At 41.1% G+C, this 27,441-nt stretch overlaps 1 protein-coding gene across 4 annotated transcripts in view; it reads left to right on the plus strand.

Annotated features, from left to right (window-relative positions):
* Positions 1-25,622, plus strand: part of EFCAB2 (EF-hand calcium binding domain 2) — a 30,895-nt gene extending 5,273 nt beyond the window's left edge. For 2 of the 4 annotated variants that reach the window (XM_065057925.1, XM_065057926.1), the window contains exons 2-9: positions 6,987-7,104; positions 8,747-8,897; positions 12,962-13,046; positions 17,188-17,260; positions 21,890-21,969; positions 23,787-23,829; positions 23,934-24,000; positions 25,001-25,622. In XM_065057925.1, the coding sequence (XP_064913997.1) occupies positions 8,840-8,897; positions 12,962-13,046; positions 17,188-17,260; positions 21,890-21,969; positions 23,787-23,829; positions 23,934-24,000; positions 25,001-25,110 (516 nt within the window). In that variant the 5' untranslated portion in view covers positions 6,987-7,104; positions 8,747-8,839 and the 3' untranslated portion in view covers positions 25,111-25,622. The remainder of the gene's footprint in view (positions 1-6,986; positions 7,105-8,746; positions 8,898-12,961; positions 13,047-17,187; positions 17,261-21,889; positions 21,970-23,786; positions 23,830-23,933; positions 24,001-25,000) is intronic. The other 2 variants (XM_065057927.1, XM_065057928.1) reach the window with 2 other exon arrangements.
* Positions 25,623-27,441: the final 1,819 nt, after the last annotated feature.

The raw sequence follows: 27,441 nt of genomic DNA on the forward strand, positions 1-27,441 counted from the left end.
ATCACCTCCATTACCAAAAAATCGGGAGTCTGTGTTTTCTTAATGTGACACCCCTCCTGTTTCAGTGTTACATAGATACGGGTAGTATGTGCAAACCCCAATGAACGTAAGATTGGAAGGGGTTTCCTTGCGTCCAGCCTGGGGTTGTATACAACCATCACTGTCAAAAGTTTACCAAGCTCCATCTTAAAAATGATCAGGATTGTTGTGTCGCTGGTGTAAGGTCACAGGACATTCTGGACTGTTACTGCTGGTGGTCAGGTTTAAAATTAAGAGATGAATTCTGAAATTTAGCTGTGAATAGCTTGTATCCTCTTTTTGCTGTTTGCCAACTTTCTCCTTTAGCTTACCTTACTTCAAATGGTTATAGAAATAAATCTTATTCCCTATGGATGATAAATGTAAATGTCTTATATTTGTCAGCTGAAATGCTGTTCAAATTCAGAATATTCCTCTTAGGCAAACAAAAAGAAAATTGGAGGTTCATATTCATTCACGATATGTAAAGAAAGTGATTTAGGGCTGTAAGTGATACTTTCAAGACAGCTCCTTAAAAAACAAGCAGCAAGCCAGCCTTGCCGCAGCAAGCCTTTGTAGTTCCCTGCCATTTTGTTTCACAGTAACAGTCTTCCTTTGCTTGGTCAAAGCCCTCACTCCATAGTGCAGACAGAATTGGAACCAGTTTAGAAGCTCTTGGGGTTTTTTTTAACTCATTTGACACCATGTCAGGCAAATTGAAGGGCTTGCGATATGTTAAGTAATAACGGCATCTATTACAAGTCATATTTAAAATGCCACATTCTCGTGTTATCTTTTAGGCAATATTTTTTTCAAATGAAGAATGTTTACAAGTGGCTGTATTCTAGCAGTGCTACTGTGGTGCTGTAGTTAAACTTTATAATGGCTTATGTTTAAAATAAATTAATTTTAAGAGCACTAGTATCCGTATCCATTTATCCACAAATTTTCTTAACAATCCACTTGATTCTGTTTCCTGACCACTCGAGCAATCAGTGTGCAGAGGCAGTTTAGCAGGCATATTCAGTTTACAAGATGTTGGGTGCTGCCACATGTGCAATGAGATGTACGTGTGATGAGTTATCGAGTGTTGTGTCGGGGCCGTTCTGCAGCATTGGCAGAGTGAGCTGCTGTTGTGGGGCACATGGCAGTGTGTGTGTTGCTGCATTTCGGTGGAGCTTGGTGTGGTGAATATGTGTGACAGGCTTTGAGTGTTGTAGTTGTCCTTTGTGACTCTGCCATCCGCTTTTGGGGCCAGCACTGTGGACAGTGTGGGAAAAACGGAGACAAATGTGTTTTGCGGCCACACGGCACGCCAGCATGGGCTTTGTTCTGCTGGTGTCGCAGCCTGTGTGAGCTCTTCCTGTTCAGCAGCAGCTGGAGGTACAGCAGGACTCTCAGCATCGCCAGGAGAGTTATTTATCCTCACAGGACAGTTTGCTGTTGGTGATGAAAGATAATGTAAGTATGGGCTAGACATAACGCTTTCATTATATCCCAGGTGTGGCTGAGATGAAAGATACGGAACAAATTGGAACAATGGAGATTACTGGTTTTGACAGCTCTGAGCTGCAACAGGACTGCTGACTGGTACAACTGCCAGAGCTGGGATTTCAGGGATGTGCAAGACATCCCTAATGGAGATTTATGCTGAGCTTATCTCTGTCTTATGGAAAGGGAGCCTGCATGCAGGCAGTATTGACATTAAAAATAGTGTCACAATTATTTTTTGCAGGCTAACAAACATCAAGCGCTGGCACGTCTTTCACTTCTCTGTAGGAAGGATAGCATTATGGCTTTCCTCAAGAGAAGTATAAGATATTAATTGTATATTATCTGTGAATCACAGGCCTACAGAGGACAACACAGATCTATGCATAGACTTCTTTGCTTTCTTTGGATGACTGGAGGCATAGGTCCACATCCTCTGCTCGGAACAGGAAATCTTTATATCAAAAGGAAAGGGCTTTCCCCCATCATGCTGCAAGTTAGTGTGACAAAGCAGGTTGTCTCACTGCCCTCAGTGTTGGTTGCGCACAATGGTAACTATTTGGCAGCTTGTCTGTGGGCACCAGCTAGCATTAGAAGAGCATTGCTGTCAGAACTGGAGCTGTGCAAATGGTCAGGGTGGGTGATATTACTCAAAACTTGCTGCTTGGGCTTATGAAGCTCCAGGCTTCGTGCAGTCAGACTCAGCTACTGCTTGAGTAGCTGCAAAATGATGATGTACTTGGCTGGCTGAAATCTAGGTCATAATGGAGACCTCTTAGGTCCGATTTGGGTACATGTTTCTTCCTGAGAGTCCTTTTGCATGCTGCTTCCAAAGTAATAATCTGCAACCCTTGTGGAACTAAAGCTCATAGCATGACCCTGCACTATTTAATGCAGGGGTGACAGTCAGTTGGGGTACAAGGAGTAATGCGCTTAAGAAGGTCAGGTCAGGGCATTGGCTCTCACTATTGACTGCTTCAGAGCTCAGAGAGACTTTGTGCTTAGGGTGATAAAAATCCATAAGCTCTATCTATAGGGAAAGGTTCAGTACAGAGCTGTGACCTCACACAGACAAGGTGCTTATCCGTGGGCACTAACTGTGGTACCTGAGGAGCCAGGGGGACTGTGGGAGATGGCAGGAGGAGCTCAGGGCTGTAGCCAAGTGGAGCTACATGCAGTCCTTGGAGCAGCGGTGGAACAGTAAGTTGGAGCTGGAGGAGGGCTGGGTGCCAAGTATTTGCTTGTGCACTTCTCTGCTATTTACAGGTGGTAATCCTCCCACACAGTGTCATTGTGGCCGGTCCACAGAGAGGGCGGAAAACCTGCCTGTGATGCTGTGCATGTGAGAATCTGACTTGTGTTGCCATTCCCTGATGGAAGGGCTGCTGCCTTCCTTCCACCAGTGGGGCAGGGGATGGCGGCCTCCGCTGGGCCATTTTCCTTGAAAAGGAATGCCGTAGCATGGCTTACAAATTACTCACTAGAAAATGTCAGAATGTCTTGCAATTTGAACCTGAATTAGGCCAGCTTGTGGTTTTCTGACTTTTCTTTTTTTTTTTTTCTGGGCATGCTGCTGGTTCCAGAACACTTCATCAGCAGGAGAATGTAGTGCTATAGCCAAACCCTGGCCCCAGCCTGCACACCTGCATTTCCAAGGCCTGGACTAGCCTGTCTCGGCTAAGTGCTGCTATGGGCCACTGCCTGAGCTTCCGGCAGATCAGGAATCCCTGCCAGGGTCTGTCTCATCTTAATTGCTTTGATGTGGAATGTGATGCATGCTACATCTCAGGTGTGTGGTCATGCCAACCAGCCAGCCACTATACCTTCATTTCTCCTCTTTGGTAGATGTAGACCAAATCCCAGATTTGTTTTGTACAGTGAAGGTGGGACACACTCCTTCCATACTGTCTCAGCAAAAAAGAAAACAAAAAGGATCACTCATCAAATGTCTGCTAGTGCAGAGGTTTGTGAAAATTGAAGTCTAGGTGAGTTTAGCTAGGTGGTATTCCTTGATCATCTCCCAGAATTGCAGGCTTCTCTGCTGATGCTTATGAAGACTGGTGGGTCAGTATATATAGATATATATGCAGATATGGCATATCTGCACAGATTGTGTACAGTAAAATCATCAGGGTGTATTTTGTTGACCCTTTCCTGAGATGCATGAGGTACTGTCACTGACATGGTTTGATATGTCCCCATGTTGCATCACTCAGACTAACTGCGTAGAGGTAATGGAGTTTTCCATAGCAAATTGTATGACTGGAGCATCCTTCCCCCATATATCCCAGGGTTGTGTATACTTAGCTTATTCTCACCAGCAAGCTGCTCAGGAACTCTGAACAGCAAAGAGGACGGATTTTCTTGCCTGTAAGGCAGGGGAGAGACTAATCACCCCCTTCTTTTCCCTGAAAAATAAGTTGCGTTACCTGGAGCTGGATCTAGACTGCCAAGGATGCAGGCACATGTGACACCTGAGGAGATGCAAAGATTATGACACCAAAAGCGCAAAGCTGGGAAAGGAGATTCAGTAGAGTAAAGGGGTGCAGTCCCGGTGGGAACAGTGCTCGGGACAAAGCTAGCAGAGTCAGCTGGTGGTGTCAGCCACATCTGCCTGTGTGCATTTTTATCTAAGGAGCTGAGCTGGGTGATAGGAAGAATAGAGTCGCATCCCTTACCACATCCTTAGCACGTGCTGCTGATTTTTTTTCAATGGCACCAGACTTCTGTGTGCCGTCCCCACCAGCAAACCTGCCACGTGTCCAGCCCTGAAGAGCACTCAGTGGAGTTTTACAGGCTGTAAGAAACACCATACGACATGAGCTGGATATCCATTGGGACTCAGGCACACTCGGTCACTCCTAACCTTGAACATTTCCTGCCCCTCTTCCCTTCACTTGCAAGTTCTAATCGGTTGTACATAGTTTCAGTAAGTTTAGAGTAAGATTGCTTTGCACTTTGTAGGTAGGAAGTCCTGATGGCTTTTATTTATTTGACAAACAAATTTCGATCCTTTCTGGGGATCTCCAGAAAGAATTGGTTGGAACTGGGGAATTAAAGTCTCTGTTTTGGAAGCCTGGGTACAGGGAGGATGTCAGGGTTGTAGTGTAGGAAGTGATGCAGAAAATAGTGGTCCCCTCCAACATATGAACAATTCTGTGTTACAGCAAGCATCTGTTGAGGATTTTGCGAGGTATCCCTCATAGTTTTCCTTTCTCCATTTCCATAGGCAAATGCATTCTCTGCAACAAGCCCAGGCAGGGGTTGTAGTTCCACTAGGGCTTCATGCTGACGTACTTTGCCATCTGCATCCCCTGGCTTTAAGAAATACAGTACAAGCTCTGGACAGAGCAAGCAAACAGGATCTTGGTAAGGATGTGAGAGTCAGGTTTGATGCAGCAGCTGTTCAGGCTGTTATGAATTGGGGCAGATAGGTACGAGTTATCAAGTACTGAGGATACAGACTGATCTCTGTGAACTGGTGTGGGAGCTATTTCCCCAGCACAGGGCTGGCAAAATAATGGTATCTTGCAAGAGCAACTGGCAGTGACAGCATTAAAATGGGTTTGATGCCTACAGTAATGTGTACCATGAGGGCAAGAATTTTTTTTCCATTGATGGAGAACCATATTTGATCCAGAAGGGCGGGTAGTAGACAAGACCAACCATGACACCAACACCTCTGGGGGGAGTTGACTGGGACAAGGACTTTGTGAATGGTGTATATTCCATTTCAAATCAATGACACTTGAATATGGACTATGTTTTGGAGGCAGTGTGAACTATGGATTTAAACACCTTTTGATATACTAGGTGACAAAAGGCCTTGACTATTTATGGCTTCTTTTCCAGCTTGATGTGGCATCCTCCATGGCCTGCTTTGTTCTACATTATAGTGTTAGATTAAGAATGTTATAGCAGCTAGAAGCTTGACTGCTTATTGAGGCAGCAGTAGTTTCTGTACTTAGTTTGTTTCTCAACAGTTGAAATGGTTTGTTAATTGCCCCATTAGTTTTGTTAGTTTTGGTTCCCACATGTGTTAAAAGATCCGAAACTATGGTAGCTTAGAATGCCATGGTATTTAAAATAGCATCTACTGAACAATCAAAACCTAGGATAATCAGGATATCTTGTTTCACCAGGTAAAGTTACTGGCAACTTGTAGCTCCAGTAGGTGCTGCCAGCTGACTTATTACAACTCAATATATTTTGCATATTGTCACATTTTTAAACTTTGAGGTTGAAATGCATAGTTGTTATATCATTTTGGAAGTCTTTAGTGGATTTGACAACTTATAACTGAAATAACCAAAATATTTCCATTGTGGTTGATCTGAACTCTCCTTATTTTTTTACTACTAGCATCATTCTATACATTAAACTCATGGTCATAGCAAAGCTGGAGTCAAGACAGTGCTTAATTTTTTGCATCACTTTATTATATATTTTGCCCATGCTACAGCTTAGTTGAGAAAAAAGGAAAAATTGTGTTTAATATTTTTGTGTCAGAATTTGAAGTAGCTTTTGCACTTAACTGTGCCACAGCCTGTATTTTATTATCAGGCATCAAATTAATTACCTGATTTTTCTAAAACCCTGTTTGCTGCTGGTGGTTTTGTTCTCATGGTTATTTACACCATGTGCCATAGGTCTCTGCAAAAATTGTTCTGGTTGTTTCACTCAGAGAGCTCCATTCTGTGTATCTATTTTTAAAGATAGTCCCTTTGTTTTTATTCTCTATTATTAGGTTGGTGCAAAACTAATTGCAGTTTTTGCATCGTTGAAATTTGCTGTTTGCTATTGGATACATTCTTAAATAAATCTGGTTATGTTATACATAATTTTAATGTGCTTTTCTCATTTTATGTTTTTTTTTTGTTTGTTTGTTTTTTTGCTACTGACTTATCACATTCTGTTTATTTTATATTTATTTTAGACTATGGAAATTATGTTAGACAAAAAAGCAAATTTGAGCCATTTTCTTACTTGAGTTCAAAATGGGTCATAAAGCAGCGGAGACAACTCACAACAACAATGCATTTGGCCCAGAAGCAGTGATGTGGCTAGTTCTCAACAGTTCTAAAAAACACAAAAGAAAAAGTTTTTGCTGTTTTTAAGTCTTCATTTTTGCTTTTTTGAAAATGCTTGAAAGTGACCTCTGCAGAAACCAGTTAAACATTTTTTATTCTTCTGTAGGAAACAGACTAAAATTCAGGTTGCCTAATTCAGGTTGTCATTTGTGATAACATGGGATGCTTCTTGTCCAGGAGAGAAAGTGTCTGCAGGCCATTGCTTGGACCCCCAAACTGGAGTAGGTACCATTGTCAGTGAAGAACTCAGCCTGGTCATTTCTTGGGAACTGGCGTGTAACAAATTCCGTTAATCTTTTATCTCTTCATTCAATGCGAATGGCTAAACTCAGGTGACATATTTCCCATTGGTGCCATCAATACTTTGTGTCAACCTCTTTTCTTCAGATTGCTGTTTAGGAATGTGTTTATCCCTTCTTTGGAGGAATCAAGCTGCTTTATAAACTACCTGTTTTACTTCAAAATCTGCTTGATTCGTCTTTCCAGAATGAAGACTCTTCAATAAGTACGTATCTCAAACTATTTCATTATGTATCATGAGACACAAAGGAATAATACTGCATGTTTCACAAGCTTATAGATTAATCATATTATTCATTTTCTGGTATCTAATATATTAATATCGTACATGCTAGAGAAGGTGCAGAGTAGGGAAGAAAATATTTCTCTTGCCTCAGTATTTTTGGAGCATGGCATACAATTACTGTTTCAGCATATTAGGCTGACTGTACATTAAGCTTCTTCTGAAATTAAGAAGGTCACTAGAAAAAAATCTAATGTATGCCTTTTCTTCTACAGAGCAGAAAGGTCTTGCCAAAAAGTCGAATTCAAATGGCCTCAAGATTGTTTTTTCCCTGTGTTCTTTCTCCTCAGTAATTTCCTTAGAATAGAATTACTTAAATGCTCTAAGGGTTTTGTCTTTGGGGTGGAGCAAGGTTTCTGAATTATATTTAAGTCAGTCAAGCTCCCCGCACTTAAAATGAAGGCAGCACAAGCATTTGTAGAAGAATAATTTAGGGAGTTGTATGCTTTGCTTTGGAGTTAGGAAAGAGAAGCAGTAGCATAGGAACACCTTATGCTGATACAATCACCGAGAATTCATCTTAATGATGCCTTGCTGGTTTTCCCTTTTAGTTCTGGAAACACAATGCCTTGATAAAAGTGATGCACTTATTTGAGAGTGTTTGTGATTTCACCTGTGCTGGTGATGCTGAGTATTGTGACTGCTTTTTAATACATCGACCTAGGTGATGGTCCAGTTAATACTTGCTTAAAAGGCAGATTAGATCTGGTAAGATCTAATTGATTACCTTCTTGGAGTTGCTACTGTGAAGTCTCTTACTGGTTTGTTGCTTCACATTTTAGAAAATATACATTGTATATTTATTCTCATTAGAACTAGTCACATTATTTTTCTTCAACACCTATGGCCTTATTTTCATTAGTGGTTTTGTGAAGGATTTTGGAAGAGATCGGCTGAAACGGTGGCTGCAAACATCAGATCTCTTTTGCTTTTTATTTCATCTCTTTCATCCTTTTGCCCTGTACAGCAAGATGATAAGTCGGGAATTGCCCTTAAAGGGAGCATGGTATTCTTCAGGAACAGCACCAGTCTCCTTACTTGGGGAATTGTTCCTGCATCTTGACACATTTCTAGGATTTTAACTCTATAGTAAAGCTGTAAGGAGTAGGATCTGTTTAGCTATTTCTGTTTGTTGGCCAAGCCTTTTGATTTTGAGTCTGCAGTAGGCTCAGTTTTTGAGGAGGGACTTAACACATTTTGTGCCTTTTCCACCTCCGGCTGGCTCAGATATTCCTCATGGCTCCACCACCTTCTCATATCTCCTCCTTGATTGGCATGGTATGGCAAGACAGAGAGTGTTACTTGTGATTTTGGGGACAATGGGAAGAGCTAGGATTTGAGGGGGATGGTCATGGGGGCCTTATGGAAAAGTGCTGGAGCAGTGTAGGGAAAGTGGTTAAATACTGTAGCTTGGATCTGTGAGCAGAAAGAGAAGGTTCACTGAGGTCAAGTGGAGATTGCAGCAGGCTTGAAGACTCACGTTTTCTCATACGGGTGCCTGCACAGTTGTGTCCCCTCTTATGTCCATTGCCTTCTTAAATATGTTCCTTTTTCTTGTTGGCAGTCTTTGCATCCCATTCCCAGTTTTTCAACTGACAGCCGCAGGGTTGCTGGCTGCTTTTTGGGTTGAAATAATGGCCGGTGGGAAAGAGAGGAAATGGTGCTGGAGTCTGCAGCCAGTGCTGTGATTCTGTGCTTCCTGCTGATAAGCTCTGGTGAGTGGATGGGGAGATCTACAAAAGAGCTGTCGATAACAACACTTTTAAATAAAACCAGAACAACAACATGTAAATGACTCTGAAACTGTCACTGAGTTGTGGTTACCCAGTTGTGTCCCTTGTCCTTTCAGACTGACTAGTTCAGCGAGGCAGCCTGGTGTGGCACAGGGTTCCTGTCGCCAGAGACCTCAGGGATTTCCTCACACCTGCTTGTAACCATAATGTAGTGCCATGGAAAGAGGGTGGAGTAATTAATGAGGTGTCCACATGCATACAGGAGTTTAAATATAAAATTGACTACATTTATTAAAATATGCCTAGACTCATGTTTATAAATATTTCAGATGTGTTGAGCAGTAACAGTAATAAAATAAATTCCACTGGTGCTTCTATAAATCAACCATTAATTTTACTCTTTATGTAGCACGAAAAGAGTTTCGGAGTATTGCATTGTGTAAATAGGTTCATCAGGCTGCACTAGGACTAAACTTTCCTGTGAACAGCAAACAGATGTTGCTCCCCAGCATTTTGTGTGGTTGCTTAATATTGGCCTGCCTGTTCTTTTGATATTTCTTTTTTTCTGCACATAATTTCTCTTCAGTGAAAGGAAGGGTTGGCTTCTTGAACCAGCAGAGTGACTGGCCCGGAGGAAGAAAAGGAAGCAAGCTCATACACTGAAATGAGTGGTAGAATCTAGCAAATTGTATCAACTAGAAATCACTTTTAAAGTGTTTGTTACTCAGGAGTCTGGCAGAGCCATGTCTATTAATTGCACCTGTTCCCTACAAAGACTGAAGCTGTGGTCTTTGTAGAAGAAGTGTCACAGCTGAGGTGTGCTGCTTAAAGGCTGGCTTCAAATGGGCCTCTGAGTGTTGGAGAACAATCTGGACAAGCTGAAGAGGAACAGTTCAGTCTGAAAGAACTGGCAGATTTAATTTGGGAGCCCCAACTCTCTGCCAGTTTTACTTAACTGCTAGTATCTAAAGGTTTATCTAGTTCATGCTAAATAAACTGGGAAAACAGCAAAGGATGGTACAGGAAGGGAAATGGATACTGAATACACTATTCAGTTAATGTGCCTGAGAAATGGATTTTAAGACATTTTGTGTGGTAGGAAAATAAATGAGAAAAAAATGACAAGTAACTGAAGCATTTTAGCAGCATAAAAACCGAAATAATGTATCATTCCTACAGGATGGATTTGAGGGAATAGGTAGTTGTAGGTATTGGAATCTTTTTTTGGCATGGTATGTTTCAGTATGTGTTTATTTAGGCCATTTGACATAATCAGATAATTTTATGTTTGATATTATGTAGTGTTTCTCTGGTTAGTAGAATAAGTGAGTGAAATGCTTTAGTCAATCAGAATGTAGGTATTTATTTCCTGAAAACTGCTAAGAATTGCTCCACGGGGCAGCATGAAGCTTTCGTTGACCTACCTGTGGAGTAGAGTTTTCACTACATTAGAGAGTCACATCTGCTGAGTTAACTGCATGTCTGATTTCTTGGTGCCCTTCTTGAAGTGATCATTTTAAACCTTTATCCATTACTTATCCTAGAGCTGGAATCTATTTTCTTCTCCTTTCCAAAGAGAGGTTTAGCCGAATTGTAGAAGTCTTCAGATAACTGACTTTGCCATCCTGAACTATGTTGAGCATCTTTGGCTTTAATTCCTAGAGAAAGGACAAGAGATTTAGGCAGTAGCTTGTTAGGTGTTCACTCATCTCACAAAGAGCCTTTGAGAGGGCTACAGTATATTATGTTTTCTTCTGTGGATATGGCTTTTAATCACAACTTCCTCTCAGTTCTTGGAAAAAAATATAGATTACCTGGTACTTAGATTAAATCATCAAGTTAATTTCATTTCAGGATCTGCCTTTGTCAGGACTCATGAAACATGCAAGATTGATGCATGCTGTTTTCACAGAAGGCGAAGCTTGAAAAGGCTCGATGGCTATGTACTTGCAGTACTGGAAATGTGCCCCTGCCTTCCCCTGGTTAATTTTTGGTTCTACAGAAGCCTTACTCATCAAGCCAAGAATATACAGCTATAAATATTCCTTCAGCATTTCTCTATTGCAAGACATAGTGTACAACTGAAGTGCCAGATCTCAATAACTAAACTCCCAACAGTCTACATTGGAGACTAGATCCATGACTCTGAAGTAACCAAAAAAAATGATCAAATTTAGTAGTTTGAGAGTCTTTAGGGTCCGTTCTACAAGGAATTAGACTTACTTAGGTTTAACTGTGCTTTTTGAAAAGGAATTACATGTGGATTTTACTGCTTAGGCACATAAAGGGTAGGCATTATTGTCAAGCTATGAAAAGAATACAGCTTGTCCTGTATCTGAGGACTGAACTCTTCTTCCTCAGTGAGTTGTGGTCTCCAATCCATCGTACTTGTACCTGCCCGTGTTCCCATCAGGGGAATAAAGTCAGGGAGAGGAATGCAGGATATATTCCTACCTCTGTTCACATATCCTCTGGGGGAGTTCAGTAACAAACACAGATGGGAAGCAGCAGGCACCTGTACCTTTGTAAGGGGATGCACCTTTCTTCTGTATGAAGAACACTTTACTTTTATCTGGATCAATCCACTGCTATGTTGAGGTGCTTGCAGCCTGTGTTGGGTTGATCTTGGCCAGCTGCTCTCTGCCCTCCTCAACAGCACAGGAAAGAAAATACGATGGAAAAGCTCATGGGTCAAGATAAAGACAGGGAGATCACAAAGCTAATGTATTGTTTAGCTATGTCCAGTTTTGATACCCTTTGCCAGAAAACACATTTGTGTTATGAGGGCAATAGAACAAATGGAAAAAATGTTTACATGCTGCAGCCCCAGAGATTCCCAAATGATTGAGACTGTAGAAAACTAGGTATGAATTTGTTATGCCTGGTAAAACAGGGTCCAGTGGTTTAGTGCTGGTCAGAGCTGCTCAACAACATAACACCAGATGAGACTAAAGAAGAAAATAAATTGTCTATTAGAGGAGAGATATGTCTTAATTATTATGTTGAAAATACAGAAGTGTGAAAATGAGAAAATAAGTGTACCTGATGCCAGTCTCATGTTCTGTTACTGAAATTTTCCCTGCGGCATCCCTGCGGAGGCTCACAAAATGCTCACAAAATGCTGCCTCCTGAGAGCTGGTTTGACAGCCAGAGTTTGGGGCTGTATTTAGCCACAGGAACCGAACATCAACTCCACATTGCTTTGCTTCCTACATTATGTCTTTCGGAGTCAAACATTAATAAATGGGCTAACGAGTTCCTTCTTTATTGACTTTGGCTTCCTTGCTGGGAAGATTTTTTTTTAGATGGACCCCTTCCTCTCTTTACATTTTTGTCTTCAGCATGTATTTTCTGGTACTTCCCTTACCCCAATAATGCAGTTTCTGGCTTTAGATGAGATATAAGTGTGGTAACTTGTGCGTCTTCTTCCCCCATTCTTTGAGATTGAGAAATAAAAAGCAAATGCAGCAAATTGCTTCTTCCCCTACACTGAGATCACCTTCCTTTCCAAACAATAAATTACTTACCATGAGACATATTCACGGCGCATGTATCTTAGCCATCTCTTTATTTCTGGTTCTCAGCTTTTCATACATGATGGCTAACTCGGTGAACATGAGAGCACTTATATTACCTTGGATGCAGGAATCTGGATGAAGTGACTCAGCCCCATCTCAGGGCAGGCCTGGGCCCAGGTTCACCTTCCTCCTTCCATTGGTGTCGTGGTGTCCAGGGGGGGCTCAGGCCCGTGATGCAGAAGGAGCTGTAGCACACTCTGGGCAGGTGATCATGCAGCTGAGATGCACCATTATCACCAGACTTGATGTAGCTGCAGAGCCATAGCAAGGCCATATTATTAATATAAATGACAGATTTTGCATTTAGAGTGTGTTTTTTCAGAACAACTTGCTTTTTCCAAGTACCTCTCCTGTCTGCCCCTTTATCAGTTTTGGTGCTTCTGCTGTTGCAGTTCTCAAATTGGAAATAAATCAGTTGCAACAGCTCAGTGAATCTTTCTTTTTCTTTTCTTATGCTTCTTTTTGCAGATGGTGCGGTAGCTGAAATTGAGAAAAAGATTATAGAAGCTTTTGAGGTGTTCGATCAAGGAGGCGATAAAACTGTGAGCATCAGGTTTGTAAATATCTTCACACAGAAATATTACAGGATCTAGTACAGAGATAAATAACTCCTTCAACATGCATCTGCTTTATCAGAAAATGTAATCTAAACAGTCCTTTTGGCCCTGATGGGACAAGTATGTCTTTACTTGTTTAATAGACATTTTGCATCGCTCAGTGGTTGAAAACAAAGACCGGTTTGAGAGGGGGATGCTGGGACTGGTAGAGTCAAGAGGCAAGAGGAAACCATAGAATTCTAAGCTGCAGCTATTACTAGGAAAATTTCTGTTCTGATAGCTCATTTGGCTCTACAAGTCCCGAATCCTGTATGGATTCCCTTACTTTCAGAACAGTCCCAGCACATCGAGGGGTGTTCCTGCCAGTGTCTGTCGCAGTTACCTGCCCTCAGCCGGTGTCTCCAGTGGCAGCACATCGCGCATGTCCCTCATCCTCGGATAGTGCGGGAGGTGGATGTTACCCTGACAGGGAGGTGTTTTTAGGAGACTTGGAAGAAACTTGCATATAGCTTGATTATATAACTTAAAAATAATAACTATAATAATATAATGAGTACAAAGGTGATCATACTTCATTGCACCAAAAATCCATTTAGCCCAGTACCCTCATCTGAGCTACCAATAGTTACTTGGGGGAGGCATATAAGGAACTAAGCAAATACACTGTATTTCTTGTTGTGTTTTTGTACATCTGCCACATCATGATTTGAGTGGCTCCTGTTTTTTTTCATCTTATGATAAATAGCGAACAATTGTTCTCTGTTAATCTTCTCAACAACATTAATGATTTCATAGCTGTTTGTCACATCTGTCCTCCATCACAGTGGTTTAAGGCTGAAGAGTCTGGATGTGTTTAATCTCTTAGGAGATGCTGTTCCATAGCTCCGGCCATTCTCTTTTGTGCTTCTTCTTGTTCAGCTTTCTCCTTTTTGAAAAGGGATGACCCGAACTGGGGGAATGGGACAAGCAGATGGGAGTCAGGAGGGAAAACTGCATGCACTATATCTTTACCATGCAATGTTGTGGAAATACAAACAGAATATATGTCTAAGGGAGTAAGAAAAAGTTCAATGGAAGATAAAAACATGGGCTGTTAGACTGAGGAGGACATAACTGACTACAAGATACAGAGCTGAAGGAAATTTAAAAATTCCTGAATAATCTTAATTCTCATGCTTTTTAAGTTTGAATATCTGTCAGTGCTACTTTAGCTTCATTTTGACATAAACATCCATACATGTAATAGTATGGCTTTTGTTTTAAAATACATAAAACACACGTTTATGTCTCACTGAGTGGGTTCTGAGGTTGTTGTAAGCTGTTGTCATTAAAATTTATTGAAGTAGTTTTTCATATTTCCGATTACTATTCTCAAAAGAATATCACCAGAACTTTTAATTAATAAATCAATTAGTGAGTATAAACACTACAAAGGAGTAGTGAAACTGTTGTCATTAGACATTCCTCACAAAGCCAAATTGGAAGACATCTTTAATTGTTCCAAACGTCTTTTCTACTTAGAAAACAGAGGTGAGAAAGGTGCAAAATATTTATGCATGGTTACTTGTGCCACTAAGCTTAAGAAATTTTGGTTACTTCATAGAATCAAAATGATTTTTCAGTTATACTAAATGGGGAGAATTTCAGGGTACGTCTCTACACTCAGTACAGTTGCTGTTCCTTTGCCCATAGGACTCTTTGGGAAGAGCACTGACTTAAATCTCTGGGCCCGTCCCCAGGGACGTGCCCGATGCCAGGGCTGCCCCGGTTCCCCCCCTGCTGCCCTGCTCCTGGCTGGGGGTGGGACAGGCCCTGGCTAGTGGGTCCTGCCACCCCCGTGGGTAGTCCCTGCCTCTGCCACCCCCCAGCCCTCCCCACACCACGACGTACCAGTTGTTTGTTCGTCATTTACACCTGCAGTCCTGGCTGAATAGCTGTAAAATTCACTGCACTCCTCAGTCTGTTATACAGTGGATATAGAGCTTGAGAAAATGTTACAACAACGAAATGGTACAAACAGACTTTTTGAAAAATTTATTCGGTAAGTCATAACGTGAAAGGGGATTTTCAAAAGTAAATGCACAATTTCACATCAATTTTTATCTTGGCGTGCTTACTGACAATGAACAACAGTTTCTTGTGTAATTACTCCCAGGTTCATATTGCAGGGCTGTTATCACAATAATGGGATTATTAATGGCTGATTATCTTGTATCAGAAGGTGGCAGTACAGCACAATTCTTAACCACAGTTGTAGTTGTATGAATGTTATTGCCTGAAATATCAGATTCCTGTGAAGAATATTGAAAATTGCCCTGAGTTGACAAGCCATCGGTATTCCATGACTCCTAATCCAAATACAAGTTAGTAAGAAATTACACATGAAGAAGGCGGTATTGTTTCATGCTGCTTACAATACACCCTGAGCCAAGGGCTTTGGTGATTTTGGAAGTCTTGTCACTGGAGTGTTATATGTAGGGTGAAAACTATGGCCCAAAACCTAATTGCATCTGTGTTGCAAAACCTGTATGAACATAAAGTAATTGTAACCATCATTTTTGTATGCTAGAAACTACACAGCAGAAGCTGCAGTTGCTGAACTAAGTGAGAGCAAGTGGTTGGGAGGAAAACGCAATGTCCTATCTGGGTCCTTTAAACTCCATCTTATTACGAAATGTGACGTGACTTTTTTGACCATGGACACGAATGTGACATGGGTCAGGAGATGACGACAACCTTCCCAGCTCTGCCGGTCTGCGGGAGTGGAACTCGTGTAGGACAGCAGGGAGGCATGGTTTGGGTTGGGTGTTCCTCTGGGGGAAGCAGAGAACTTTTACAAGTATCTTTTAGCTGGAAAAGATGAGGGAGTGCAGGAGTAAGAGCATCAAATACAGTACATCCATACTAGCAATAGGATGCATGGGCAAGGATTTTAAAAATAGAACTAAATGTCTGACTTCGTTGAGGCCAATGGCCAAACTCTGTTCACATCCATGGGGGACAAAGTTTCACTGAGTCATTTGAGCAGATGGCTTCGTTTCATAACAACTGTGTGTGTGGGACTGGGTCTTGTTTTGTAAAGGTTTTTGTGCAGCCAGCCCTTTCCTCTCTCTGGTGCACTGTCGTGCTTCTCACATGGTGTCAGTCAGAACGGGAGCTCCTTGGGGCCTGCCTGACGAGGCCAAAGACTGACCCCTATAACTTGACATGTGCTTGGTGTCCCACAGTTGAGGCCTTACTGTTGTACGCTGATTTTACAAAGGTCATTGCCTCTTGAATCTACCGTTTTTATTAGGCAATCTATTTTTTCCATCAAATGTACTGGTGAAGACAAGGAAACCAAAGAGGTTTGAATTGTGGGAGCCACCAGCTCCGTGGATACTTATTCAAAAATGCTTGAATTTTTGTGTTGCAGAATCGGACTGAAAGTCACAAGCAATATTAATGCTTCTGTTACTTTTTTTTTCAGTCATACCATAAATCCGACTAGTACTCCTTTTTCACAGTATTTCATTACTTTTGCATCTAGTCTGTGATGCTGTTCATCTTTAACTATTTTGAGGCATTGTCACTTTGGTCAGAATTTTAGAGTCTCAGAGCAACTGCACCCAGGTTCAGCAGTAAATGGCAGCTATGAATATACTGTGCAGTGTGAACAGGGTGGTGATAAGCCAGTGTGTTGGCACACTTGATTCTTTCAGAGCACAACAGGGCTGCCTCCTTCCTGACCTTTTGTAATTGTGCTTTACTGCAGTTAGAATTTGTAGCTTTATAGCATTTAATGTACACTTATAGGTTTCAAAGTGTTTTATTAACTGCATAAGTGTAGAATTCACTGAAAATAGGCTTAACAATTAGAGGACAGCAGTTGAAAAATAACCTGCACATAGTACACTGCAACACAATGGTAAAGAAGAGTTTTTGGGGAAAGTCACAAGAACAATTATACTCTTCCAGAAAGCTCCAGAATATTTAATGTCTGCAAAAATAGACATTGCTCACTGAGACATCATCTTAAAAGTCCACGTACATGTGCTTGTGTGCTTGTACATGCACACTCCTGTATGCAAGCTCTGAACTGGTATCTGGATTCTCCACAGACACTCTCATATTGCAGATTTACTTTCTTTCTTTCAGAGACATTGGTTCAATTGTCAGGTCACTGGGTTGCTTCCCAACTGAGGCAGAACTACATGAACTGCTTGCAAATGTAAGTGTTTCGATCTTTTTGTATTTTTTTACAACCTTAAACTTGCACAAGTTTGACCCTCCTGCACTGCTGTGTGCGAGACCTAAGATCTTCTCCCAGGGGCTGGAAGTATCATGGAAGTGATTCAGGCGGACAGTCTCTCAGGTTGCCCTGAAGAAAGACTTTAGGCTGATGAGGTAACAACATTAATGGGTTAAGATAAGGAGTCTTTAACTCTCTTTTACCCACAAAGATCACTGTGCCACTCTGCCAAGGTGGAGGGGCGTTTATAGAAAATGGAGGAAAAACTTGTTTTGGCTGATGAAAAAGAATGTCCTAATCCTCAGTTGGATTATGGTATCCAAATTCTAACCAACTTGCTTTTCTGACACACACTGGTGATTAAGTAATAAAATTTAGTTCTTGAGCAGTTGTTTAAGTTATACATCAAATTCCAAAAAATATACAGAGGCAAGACCCGTGATGTTTTTTGGTTGGGTCCTGTTATTGCTATCTTACAGCAATAACAAATCTCGACTTTCTGTCCTTCGTGAGGTCTCTCCCAGTCTTGAGCTTTCTAAGTAAGCTTTTCTTACTTGATTACTTAAGCCTGTAAGTCGGAATTCAGACATAAAACATCACAAGACCTTGCAGTCCTCCCATTCTCTCCATGATACACAAAGGTAAGGAACTTCAATCACATTTCTCCGCAGTTTTTTCCTACACTAATTTTTGTCTCCTTACCTCATGCTTGTAATAGGAATGACAGTGTGCTGGTGCCTTGGCAGGGCATGGTTAATAAATGGGAAAAATAAGTGGGAAAAAGACTTCATATTCCTTTTGCAAATGGATGTCCTGCCTTAAGGAATGGAAAATGCTGGGGCTGAGAGGTGGGGGAAGGATTTTTCTCTTTTTCATGTATAGGTCAGGGTACTGCGAATTGCTCTCTCTTACTCTATTTTCCTGTCCCAAACGAAAATGTAGATGGTTGCAGTAGTAGTCTATACTCAGTAGCCTTGTCTGGTATCTTGTAAATCAGAATTTAGTGTAAGAAGTCTTGTGCTAAGTCTTGTGCAAATGACACAGCTGCTTCAGATGAGGAAGTGCAAAGAACCATCAGTGGAGAAAAATCTTTTAACATGATACTGCCGTCTGCCTGCTCTGGTTCTGTACTCTCAGTACCAGATTGTCCCAGCTCCCACTGACAAAGAAGACTAAATGGAAAGAGAAATTACGGCGCTTAATATAGATGATATTTTTAGTGACCTACAGAGATTTTTGTTTGCAGCAAACACACAGTGCAACTGATGCAAGATACAGAGCTGAGAGAAGGAAGGGGATGCTTTGCCCACTGCCCCCTCAGTCCAGGGCAACCAGGAAAGTGTGAGGCCTCTCTCCCCCTCCCAGACAGATTGGACCTTTTTTATTTTTATTTTTTTTAATTGTCAGCATTCCTGAAAATTTGAGATAAGAAATACTTAACAAAGTACAATGCAATGCAGCAGTGAGGTGCAAGATTCTTGAGATACAACAGTATAATATGTATGCAATTGTTGATTACAAGAATATTAAGTTAAAGTACAGATACTACAAGAAGAAATAATACATTCCAGAGTAATGATTAACCTTAAAGAACACTGAACCACAAGTTAAATCTCAAAGAAGGTTTCATGGTGCCTGTAAATGAAACCTTGGCATAGGTGTAGTACCAGAAGAACACTGTCTTCTTGTAGAAACCTTAATATACTATATTAATCACAAATATGTCTTAATTTTTATAAGATACCATTATAATTGACTACGGTAATACCATTTTATCTTAATCTAGATAAAGTAAAAGTTGTCTCTGTTGGGCAGTTTCTAATCAAGCTATTTCTCCAGTATTTTTGCCCATTGTAAGCTGTGATTAATTTCTGGTTCTCCCTACTTGTGTCTTTCAGTCGTCTTCCAGTTAGCCTTATTGTAGCTAAACTAGTGTATGTTGCCTTCAAATTAGTCATATCTGCCAAATCAGCAGTCATATAATTATCTCTAAAAATTTTCATATACTGCTTCCTGTATTACCTTATGCTAAATGCTATACTTAATATCATATCTTTAGACCTCCTTATAAAGTTAAGATTAAATGTTAAGATTGGAGATAGTGAAAGCTAATCCGAGGGCCACTACAATGCCTGGAGTTTGAAATCCCAGGTCCAGGGCACTGCTCTGCCACAGATCTCCTGCATAACTCTGGAAGGTGGTTTTGTCCCCAAATGTTATGTGGATAATAGTAGTATGGCTGTGAGAGCAGAGGTAAAAAACATAATGGGTGCTACAATTATGGGAGCTGTGGATGTACCCAAAGGAACGAAACAGAGCAAAACCCAGAGTATGAACAAGTGAATACTGTTATTGTAACAGTCACGGTGAAAAGAAGATGGATTACAAAAAAAAGGAAAACATCAATGGGAAATGAGGTGTAGAACAGGAATGAGCACGAGCAAGATGATACATCTACCTGCCAATCGGAATACTTACTGGCTTAAGTGAGGTTAATATATTAAATGTATTCACATATTTATTCAATGTTACAGATAAGATTAATTTTATCAGTTCAAGATATTGCTGGTCTGAGCCACTGAAATGGAAGCTCTTCTTTGCAGGTCAGAGGAAGCTGAGGTTGCTCATCACCTCCCAGGCCTAGGCCCATTGTCAGGAACAGCATGTTTCCTCCACAGATTGCTTTCTGAAGACAAAAATACAAATAGCAAACCAACAAAACAAGACAAATCTGGATGATTTGTCAGTGAGGGGTCACATTTCACGTGTATTTGTTATGTTGAACTTTGAAGTAGTCATTGCTGGTGAGTTCTTCTGGTGTGAAAGTTAGGATGACCTTCCAATGTTTGGATTAGCAGATCTAATTTTTGTGGCTCTTAAACATGGTTCATATAACTTGTCATCTTCATGGATGTTTTGAGTCCTTGCTTTTGGTTGTATTGCTTAATTTAAGACTCGTCTATCTTAATTTCCAATAAACAGCTACTGTATTTCCTTTTCTTTCTCTGTGGACTTTTGACCTAATAACAGTTGAAGCACTGATGTTCCCTAAAACATCCTGTGTACTTTTACATCTCAATATTTGTGATTTTGACTAACTGTTATGTCACTGGAAGGAAGTTAAATTTTGCCAGGTATTTTTTTCACATCTTTTCAGTCAGTTGAGTAGTGAAACAAATGATGCTGTAATGGTAAAAGGTACCATTTCATTTATTATGAAGCCCGCAACAGCTTCATTTCCTTGCTGAAGATCCCTTCTGCTCAGCTCCCCAAACAGAAGGGGAAAAGTGCTTTTCCAAGCCACTTTCCACTCTAAAGCAGCAAGAGGCGGTGGTGGCCTGCTTTCAGGAACCAAAACCCTTCTAGAGCACTGGAGAAGAGCATGAGGCACCAGTTGCAGCTCTGCCTTTAAGCTACGGGACGTGTCAGACGTCATCCCCAGCTCAGACCCCACTCTCAAGAGGAAGATTTCTTTCTTCGTCTTTTCCTGGCTCAGTTAGGAGATTTCAAATCGGTGCCTACTTGAGTGCTCTTTCAGTCTGAGCTGTGCCCTGGAGAGCCTAGCAAGGTGTCGCTGCTGCCATGTGAGACCACCGGGCACACATCCAGTTTCGACACAGACAGCTCCATCACGAGGGCTCCTGTTGGGAGTAAAACTTGAAATTTTCAGGGGAGAGGGATGCAGTGGGATGACAGGGAGCAATTTTCATCACGTTGCTTGTCTCCTGTGGAAGTATAAGAATGCAGTGAGAAGGTGGCTACAAGCCCCCAGTGTGTCAGGGCTAATCTGTTAATTTATTTAGGAGGCAGAGGGAAGCTTTTCTTTGTGTAGCATTTTATGGGCTGCCTTGTGACTCTTTCAGACTGCCCTGACTCGGTCTGCCTGCCTCTCTGGTCCTTCCCCTGCCGATTCTCTCTGGCTATGAAACATGTGGAGGCAACAAATTCCATCCTTGAGGTGTACTAGACTGGGGCTATGTCCAAACTAGCACATTAAATGTGCCCAGAAACATCCTTGGAGGCTGGAGCCAGCTGGCACGGAGCAGTTCACGTCTGGCCTGGTGAATGTTTGATGCGGAGCGGCGGCACAAAGCAGCGTGCCGGGGAGCAGTCCCCAAGGGCCCAGTGGCTGGGGGGGGTGGCACAGCCCAAAATCGTGCCAGGGAACGTGCCAGTGGTTTGCTGTTCTGGGTGGTCACATTACAGCGCTTGGGAACGTTCCAGGTCCTGCTAGATTTTGCTAGCATGGGAGCAGTCTGAATGTTTAAACGTTGGCTGAGTTATTGTGGGAGATAAGATCAGTTACTGGGCATCCAGTTCCTTTGTGTGAATGGTTTCTAAGCACAAGAGGGCAATATTGAGTTGTTTAAACTGTCTATAATAGCAAGCCTATGTTTTGCCTGGGATATTATTCCTTCTTGGATTTCTTTTTATTTGATCACAAGCATTTCACTCAGATGTTATGCTGCCATGTGATATTAAAAACCTGATATAAATATTCAAAGTCTGACTTTGTAATTTTAATGCAAGAACCACCTCAATTTTCTGGTTTTCATATTAGTTTGTTAATGAGTCATATAACCTGCCATATTTAAGTTTTATTTTTAGATAGAAAAAGAAGAACCGACCGGATACATTCATCTGGAAAAATTTCTTCCAGTGATGACAAAAGTACTACTCGATAGAAGGTAATGGAAAGTGGATTTTCTGTGTCTGTAGTTTATTCCAGATTTACAGGGTTGATTCTGAATAAATATATCTACAGTAATTTTATGTAACTGGAAGGAGTAGAGATTTTTTTTTTTTTGTTATTTAAACTCAGTGTACATTAGCTTGATAGATTTTGTTTCAAAATGACTTTTTATACATAAAATTATGTTGTATGGATGATATAAATAATAACAGCTTATAATCATGAATTGTGATAATGTGTGGCTTTTGTATTTTTAATGTGAATCAGCATTAACTTGCTATTCAACATGTTTCTTGCATCTGTGAAATATTTTATATGCAAATTAGGGTCATAACCATTACTTTTTCTGAACATGTGAGTTACAGTTACTGAGAAGCACAGTCTGTTACAATGTATTTTTAATAAGTTTTATAAATCAGCTTCATGTTCATGTCCCAAAATGACTGCCAGGTACAGTTGAGTGTACACAACGAGCACTCTAAAAGACTGCCGATCTAAAAGTCTAGAACAAAAAGCTGTTTGTTATTCAAGGGTACATAGAAATCTTCGCATGTACACGGGAACTTGTGCTATTTCGATATTTTGCACTAAAGCAAAATTACTTATAGGGAATTTAGCTTTCTTTTTAAAGATGTTAGCCAAGGCTTTTGGGAGACTCAGTCTTGTCCACTACTGAGAAGTTAATTTTGGTAGGAGGGCTTTCTACACATGAAATAGCTGTAAGGTTTCCCAAACCTGCCTCACAGCATCCAGAGGCAGCAGGGTCCCCCGTGGGGCTGCGTTTGAGAGCCTTTGTGCCCATGCCTGCCCACAGACCAGCCCGCAGTGTTCGGGTCCTGGTGTGCTGGCACTAGTGCATTGCCTTCCCAGTTCCTGTACTTTTGCCTTCTCTGGCTTCATGGCACATTGCTGGTTCCATACTGATGTTCACCCTTCCACAAAATGATACCTTGCTGCTCCAGGCTCTCTTCTCCTCCTCCACACAAGCACACACACATAAAACCTACACAATTTCCCCAGGCTAGTGCAGGCTTGTCAAGACCCACTTTATCTTTTCGGGCACTGTGTCCATAGCTCACTTATCCACAGGCACATGAGATTTGGATCACAAAAACCACATTTGATAATTAGATAGTAAAAGAGCGAGACAGGTCTGGACAAAACAATCAAGGAGTCAGAGCTTCCCTGTCTTCAATGTCTTTTCTTCAGTATTCTTGGAGGTTGGTGAGAATCTACTGGGATATGGAAGGTCTCCGTAGCTTCACAGGGTGTCCTTTCTGCCTCTGAAATCAGGCCCGTGTGTGCACGTACACACATGCCCAGTTCTCCTGTCTCTCTGAAACTGCTACTGACAGACCTTTACTTTTATAGCTGCTGGCCTCCTTTGCTCATTGTCAGATCATTAGACTGACAAAGTCCCACTGTGTGATCTGTTGCCTGCCTACCAGCATAAATGCACAAAACTTTGTTTTCTTGGTTTGTCCATCTTCTGTTCAGTGCATTGGTTACGTGGAATGATTCAGTTATTTTTGATTCCTACTAACCCACTCAGCCAGCCCAGGCATGCAGAAGCCATTCATCTGGCTCCTTAGCATGAGGAAAATTAAACAAGCATATAGTAAAAGACATAAGAGGTAAAGATATGGACAGTTCCAAAAAGTCACGCTGGACTTAAAAGTTTGATAGGCAAACTTAGTAAATTCTCATAGGAAAAAAGTTTTCCCTTTCCTTTAGTACTCACATTGTGTTCTTTCAGAATAGTACAGCTGCTTGGCAAACCGTAACTTAACTTTTCTGATTCAATGGTTTCAGCTACCGGCCCATTCCAGAAGATGTTCTTCTACATGCATTTGAGGTTTGTAACTAAATATTCAGGTATCTAATTGTTGGAAAGAACTGCTGATTCTTGATTCAATATGGTTAAAGCCACTAGGTTTTATTATTTTTTTTTCTTTAAAGGCTTTGGATGAGAATAAATGTGGATATATTACTAAAGAGGAACTGGTCAAATATATGACTGGAGAAGGTAATATGCCTTTTGTAATGTCAGTATTTAAGTAAATAAACATTACATGTGCATTTGACATCTTGAGGTCCTCATTCTGCATGCCAAAACTTGTGGGAGTAGATACATTGTCTTCAAACAGTATTGTTACCGAGAGGAGTGGATGCGGAGTAGAACATTTCACTGGTGAATAATGCCTGCTTGCAAACATTATAAAATAGAGATTATTATTATTATTAAGATTAATAATTCAGCCTTGTGTGGATATTTTATGATTCTGTGCACATCTCTGTGCCTCCCAAGAATGTGCCTCGTTTTCTGTGCTCCTGTAATATGGTAGATTAGAATTCCATGTTTCAGGTAGTTTCAGTGCTTATTCATTCCTGCATTATCTTGATCTTAATTCTAGTGCCGTATGCAAACAAAAAGATTCAGAGACCAGATTTAAGTTGTATGTCATGTAATCCTCAACATCCTTTGAAGAGCCTGCTTTTCTTGCATGGCTGACTCACGCCTGCCTGCCACAAGTCCAAAACAATGTGCAGGCTTTGCGCAAGACCTATCCTGAGATGGGGACCTTGTTCTCAATGAGGGATGCAGTAGGCCATCAGCAGCTTTGAAGCTCCTGAAAGAGAAAAACCAGAAGCCTTTCATGATGTAAATACAAGTGAAAGGATAGCCAAGTGAAAGATAATAATTCTAATGTACACATTAGAAGAATTCACTCTGACAAAAATTGTTGTTTCAAAATCTCTGTGGCAGAGGAACGGGCTGTTTCAGAGTCAGTGAACTGAAAGGAGAGCAGAAGATCCAGCCCCTCTGTCTCCTTTCCCTGAGACCAGCTTGCTTAGTGTGTGGGACTCACATTGGCAGAAATGAAGGAATTGGATCCTTAGTATTGCCCCTTTTCTCCTCTGTGTGAGGACTGAAAGAAGATCCTTGCAAGGGAAAAGCAGGACAGTTTGCCAGCCTTGAAAAGAATATTTATCAAGACAAAGTGTAATTCTCTGCTGTCTTTTAGGTGAGCCTTTTACCGAGGAAGAAATGGAGGACATGCTCTCCACAGCTCTAGATCCAGAAACAAATACTCTTCACTACAGAGACTACATTTTAAAGCTTATTGTAGAGTAAGATCTTCCCCTGTTGTGTTTGAGATGCCTTTTGGTAACAGCAGTGTAGCTTGACAGTTAGGTGTAGTATGTATTTTAAAGTGTAACAAAGCTCGGCTTGGGGCCTTGTGCTTATAATTAAAATAAAATCTGTGTAGCTGTACTTCCTTGGGTTCTGTATACATGTTGAAATATATTCACACCTGGAAAAAGAGCTCTTGACAGAAATACTGTGTAACGTCTGGAAAAGAAATCATGGATTTGGGTTTGAAAAATAACAGGAAAAATAATGTTAATGGAGTCAAAAAATGACTTTACAATTGCTTCTGAAAAACTAACGGAAAATGAGACCTGTGAAAGTGGGTAATAAGTAGGTGAGTACCTTAAGATGACTAAAATTGTGAAGGCATGCTAATAAGATAAAGCTTTTATATTTAAATGTAATCCCTGTTTGTGTTTAACGAATAAGGTGCCAGGTAAGTTACTACCTTTGAAATAATATTATTGATCAAATAAACTTTATACAACTTCTAATTTTTGTCAAATATTTGTGATTTGTGTACCTCAGGCTATTAAACTGGACCAGTTAGTTCCATTTTATGTTACTCATCCATTGGCACATGGTGTTTTGCTTTCATTTTAAACATGCGGGTAACACTCAAACCATTGCCACAGTCAAATTTACAAACAGAGTAATCACTGAGAACATTGCTGTTTCTATAGGCAATAAACAGTTCCCCTTTCATAACTAGTTTGAAATTAAGGAGATAAAACAGTTCAAAACTTAGGATCATAGGACTGGAATTTGATTTTCATAAAGTGGTGAAGCACCATTTTTTGAAAGATGATAGTGTAGAATATGTCTCAGCTACCCTTGCTAGAAGACCACCACAGGCCTCACTGCTCTTCTCATTTCTAGCTTAATAATTTCCTTGACTGTTACTGTACTGCTCTCCTTTAACTGGAGTTCAGGCCCTTTTCCCTTCGAGTTCTTGCCTTGTACATCATCTTCCAAGAAGTGACCAGCGGTTGCCCTCAGCTGAGGAGGTCTCGACTTGCAGGAGGAGATTCTGCAGTCTGGTCCCCAAGGGCACCATCTTGCACTTTGTACTCCACAACTTGGACCTGATTTCTGGCTTTCTACTCTCTATCAAGTTTGGTTTCCTTCTGTACAGTCTCCTACCACTCCTCTGCCTTAACTGCATATCCCAGCTCTGTGTCATCAGCAGGCTTCATCAGCTGATGAAATTCAGGGAAGCCTGACCCACAGAGGCACTGGATGCCTTACCTACCCCCTGTCATGCCCTTCTAGTGGCAGAGCGGAAAGCAGAGCCCAGGGCTCCTCCTGTCAGGTCTTTTGCACCACCCATTTGTTTCACTAGAGCTGGAAGCTCAGAGGGGCTCTTCTCATACACAGCTGTGCTTCACAAACAAGAGATTAGCACCATCTAAATGTGCTGATGGAAGCAGTCTGAAGGAGACCATTTTTAAATTCTCTTTCTACTTTGCTCACCTACGTTGTTTTTCACTGGTATTTTCTTGAACAGTAAGGCAACAAAGAGTTAATGCAGATAAATAACATTTGCCTGGTTCTAAGCTGAGTTTCCATCTGGAAACCACTGTTGCACTGGTCCTAAGGCTGCAAAGCACTCTTGTTAACACATTTACTGTGGGTTTAATTTCATCAGTAAGAATGAAAAACAAAGGTAATCATTAGTGTTATAATGTGCAAAGATCCAGATTTTTTGAGATTAAAGCAAGAGCAACAAAGGTTCATTAAGAAAATATATTTTTATTAGCCTTCTTTAGTGTCTCTTTGAAAGCCGAAATTATTTTCCCTAGATGAATCCTTGTTCTGTTTGATGTACAGTGTGTTGTACTGGATCTCCAACACAGCTGGTGTGAATACAAGCTTCATTCATATTCTGTGGTCTGGGAGCCACTGTCAGCCTCATCTTGGGTGTCAGCAGGAAGATGCTTATTTCAGGAAATCATTTCATAGCTCGCAGTGCTCCAGAGAGCACAATTTGTTTCTGGTGGTGCTACCCCAGGGGCCACCTCAGCTGCTTCTGTATCAAATCAGGATGCCCATGTACCACACAGTTACAATTCATAGTGCAGATAGGATCTTAACATCTATCCTTTGATGAGATATGTAATTTTTTATCCTGCAGTTCTCAAATGCAAGGGAAGAGGGTATTTTGGCAAGCAAAAAGTGGGATTGTGTCTGAATTTATCATACAGCAACTGCTCCAGTCCCTTTTTCTTATACCTGTCCCCAGGAAAGGTACCTGCAGATAGGCCAGAGAAGAGCAAGTTGCAGACTTCTCTTTGGATATAAGCAACTAAATTC

The sequence above is a fragment of the Columba livia genome, chromosome 3 (genome assembly GCF_036013475.1).
Source record: "Columba livia isolate bColLiv1 breed racing homer chromosome 3, bColLiv1.pat.W.v2, whole genome shotgun sequence".
Lineage (NCBI taxonomy): Eukaryota > Metazoa > Chordata > Aves > Columbiformes > Columbidae > Columba > Columba livia.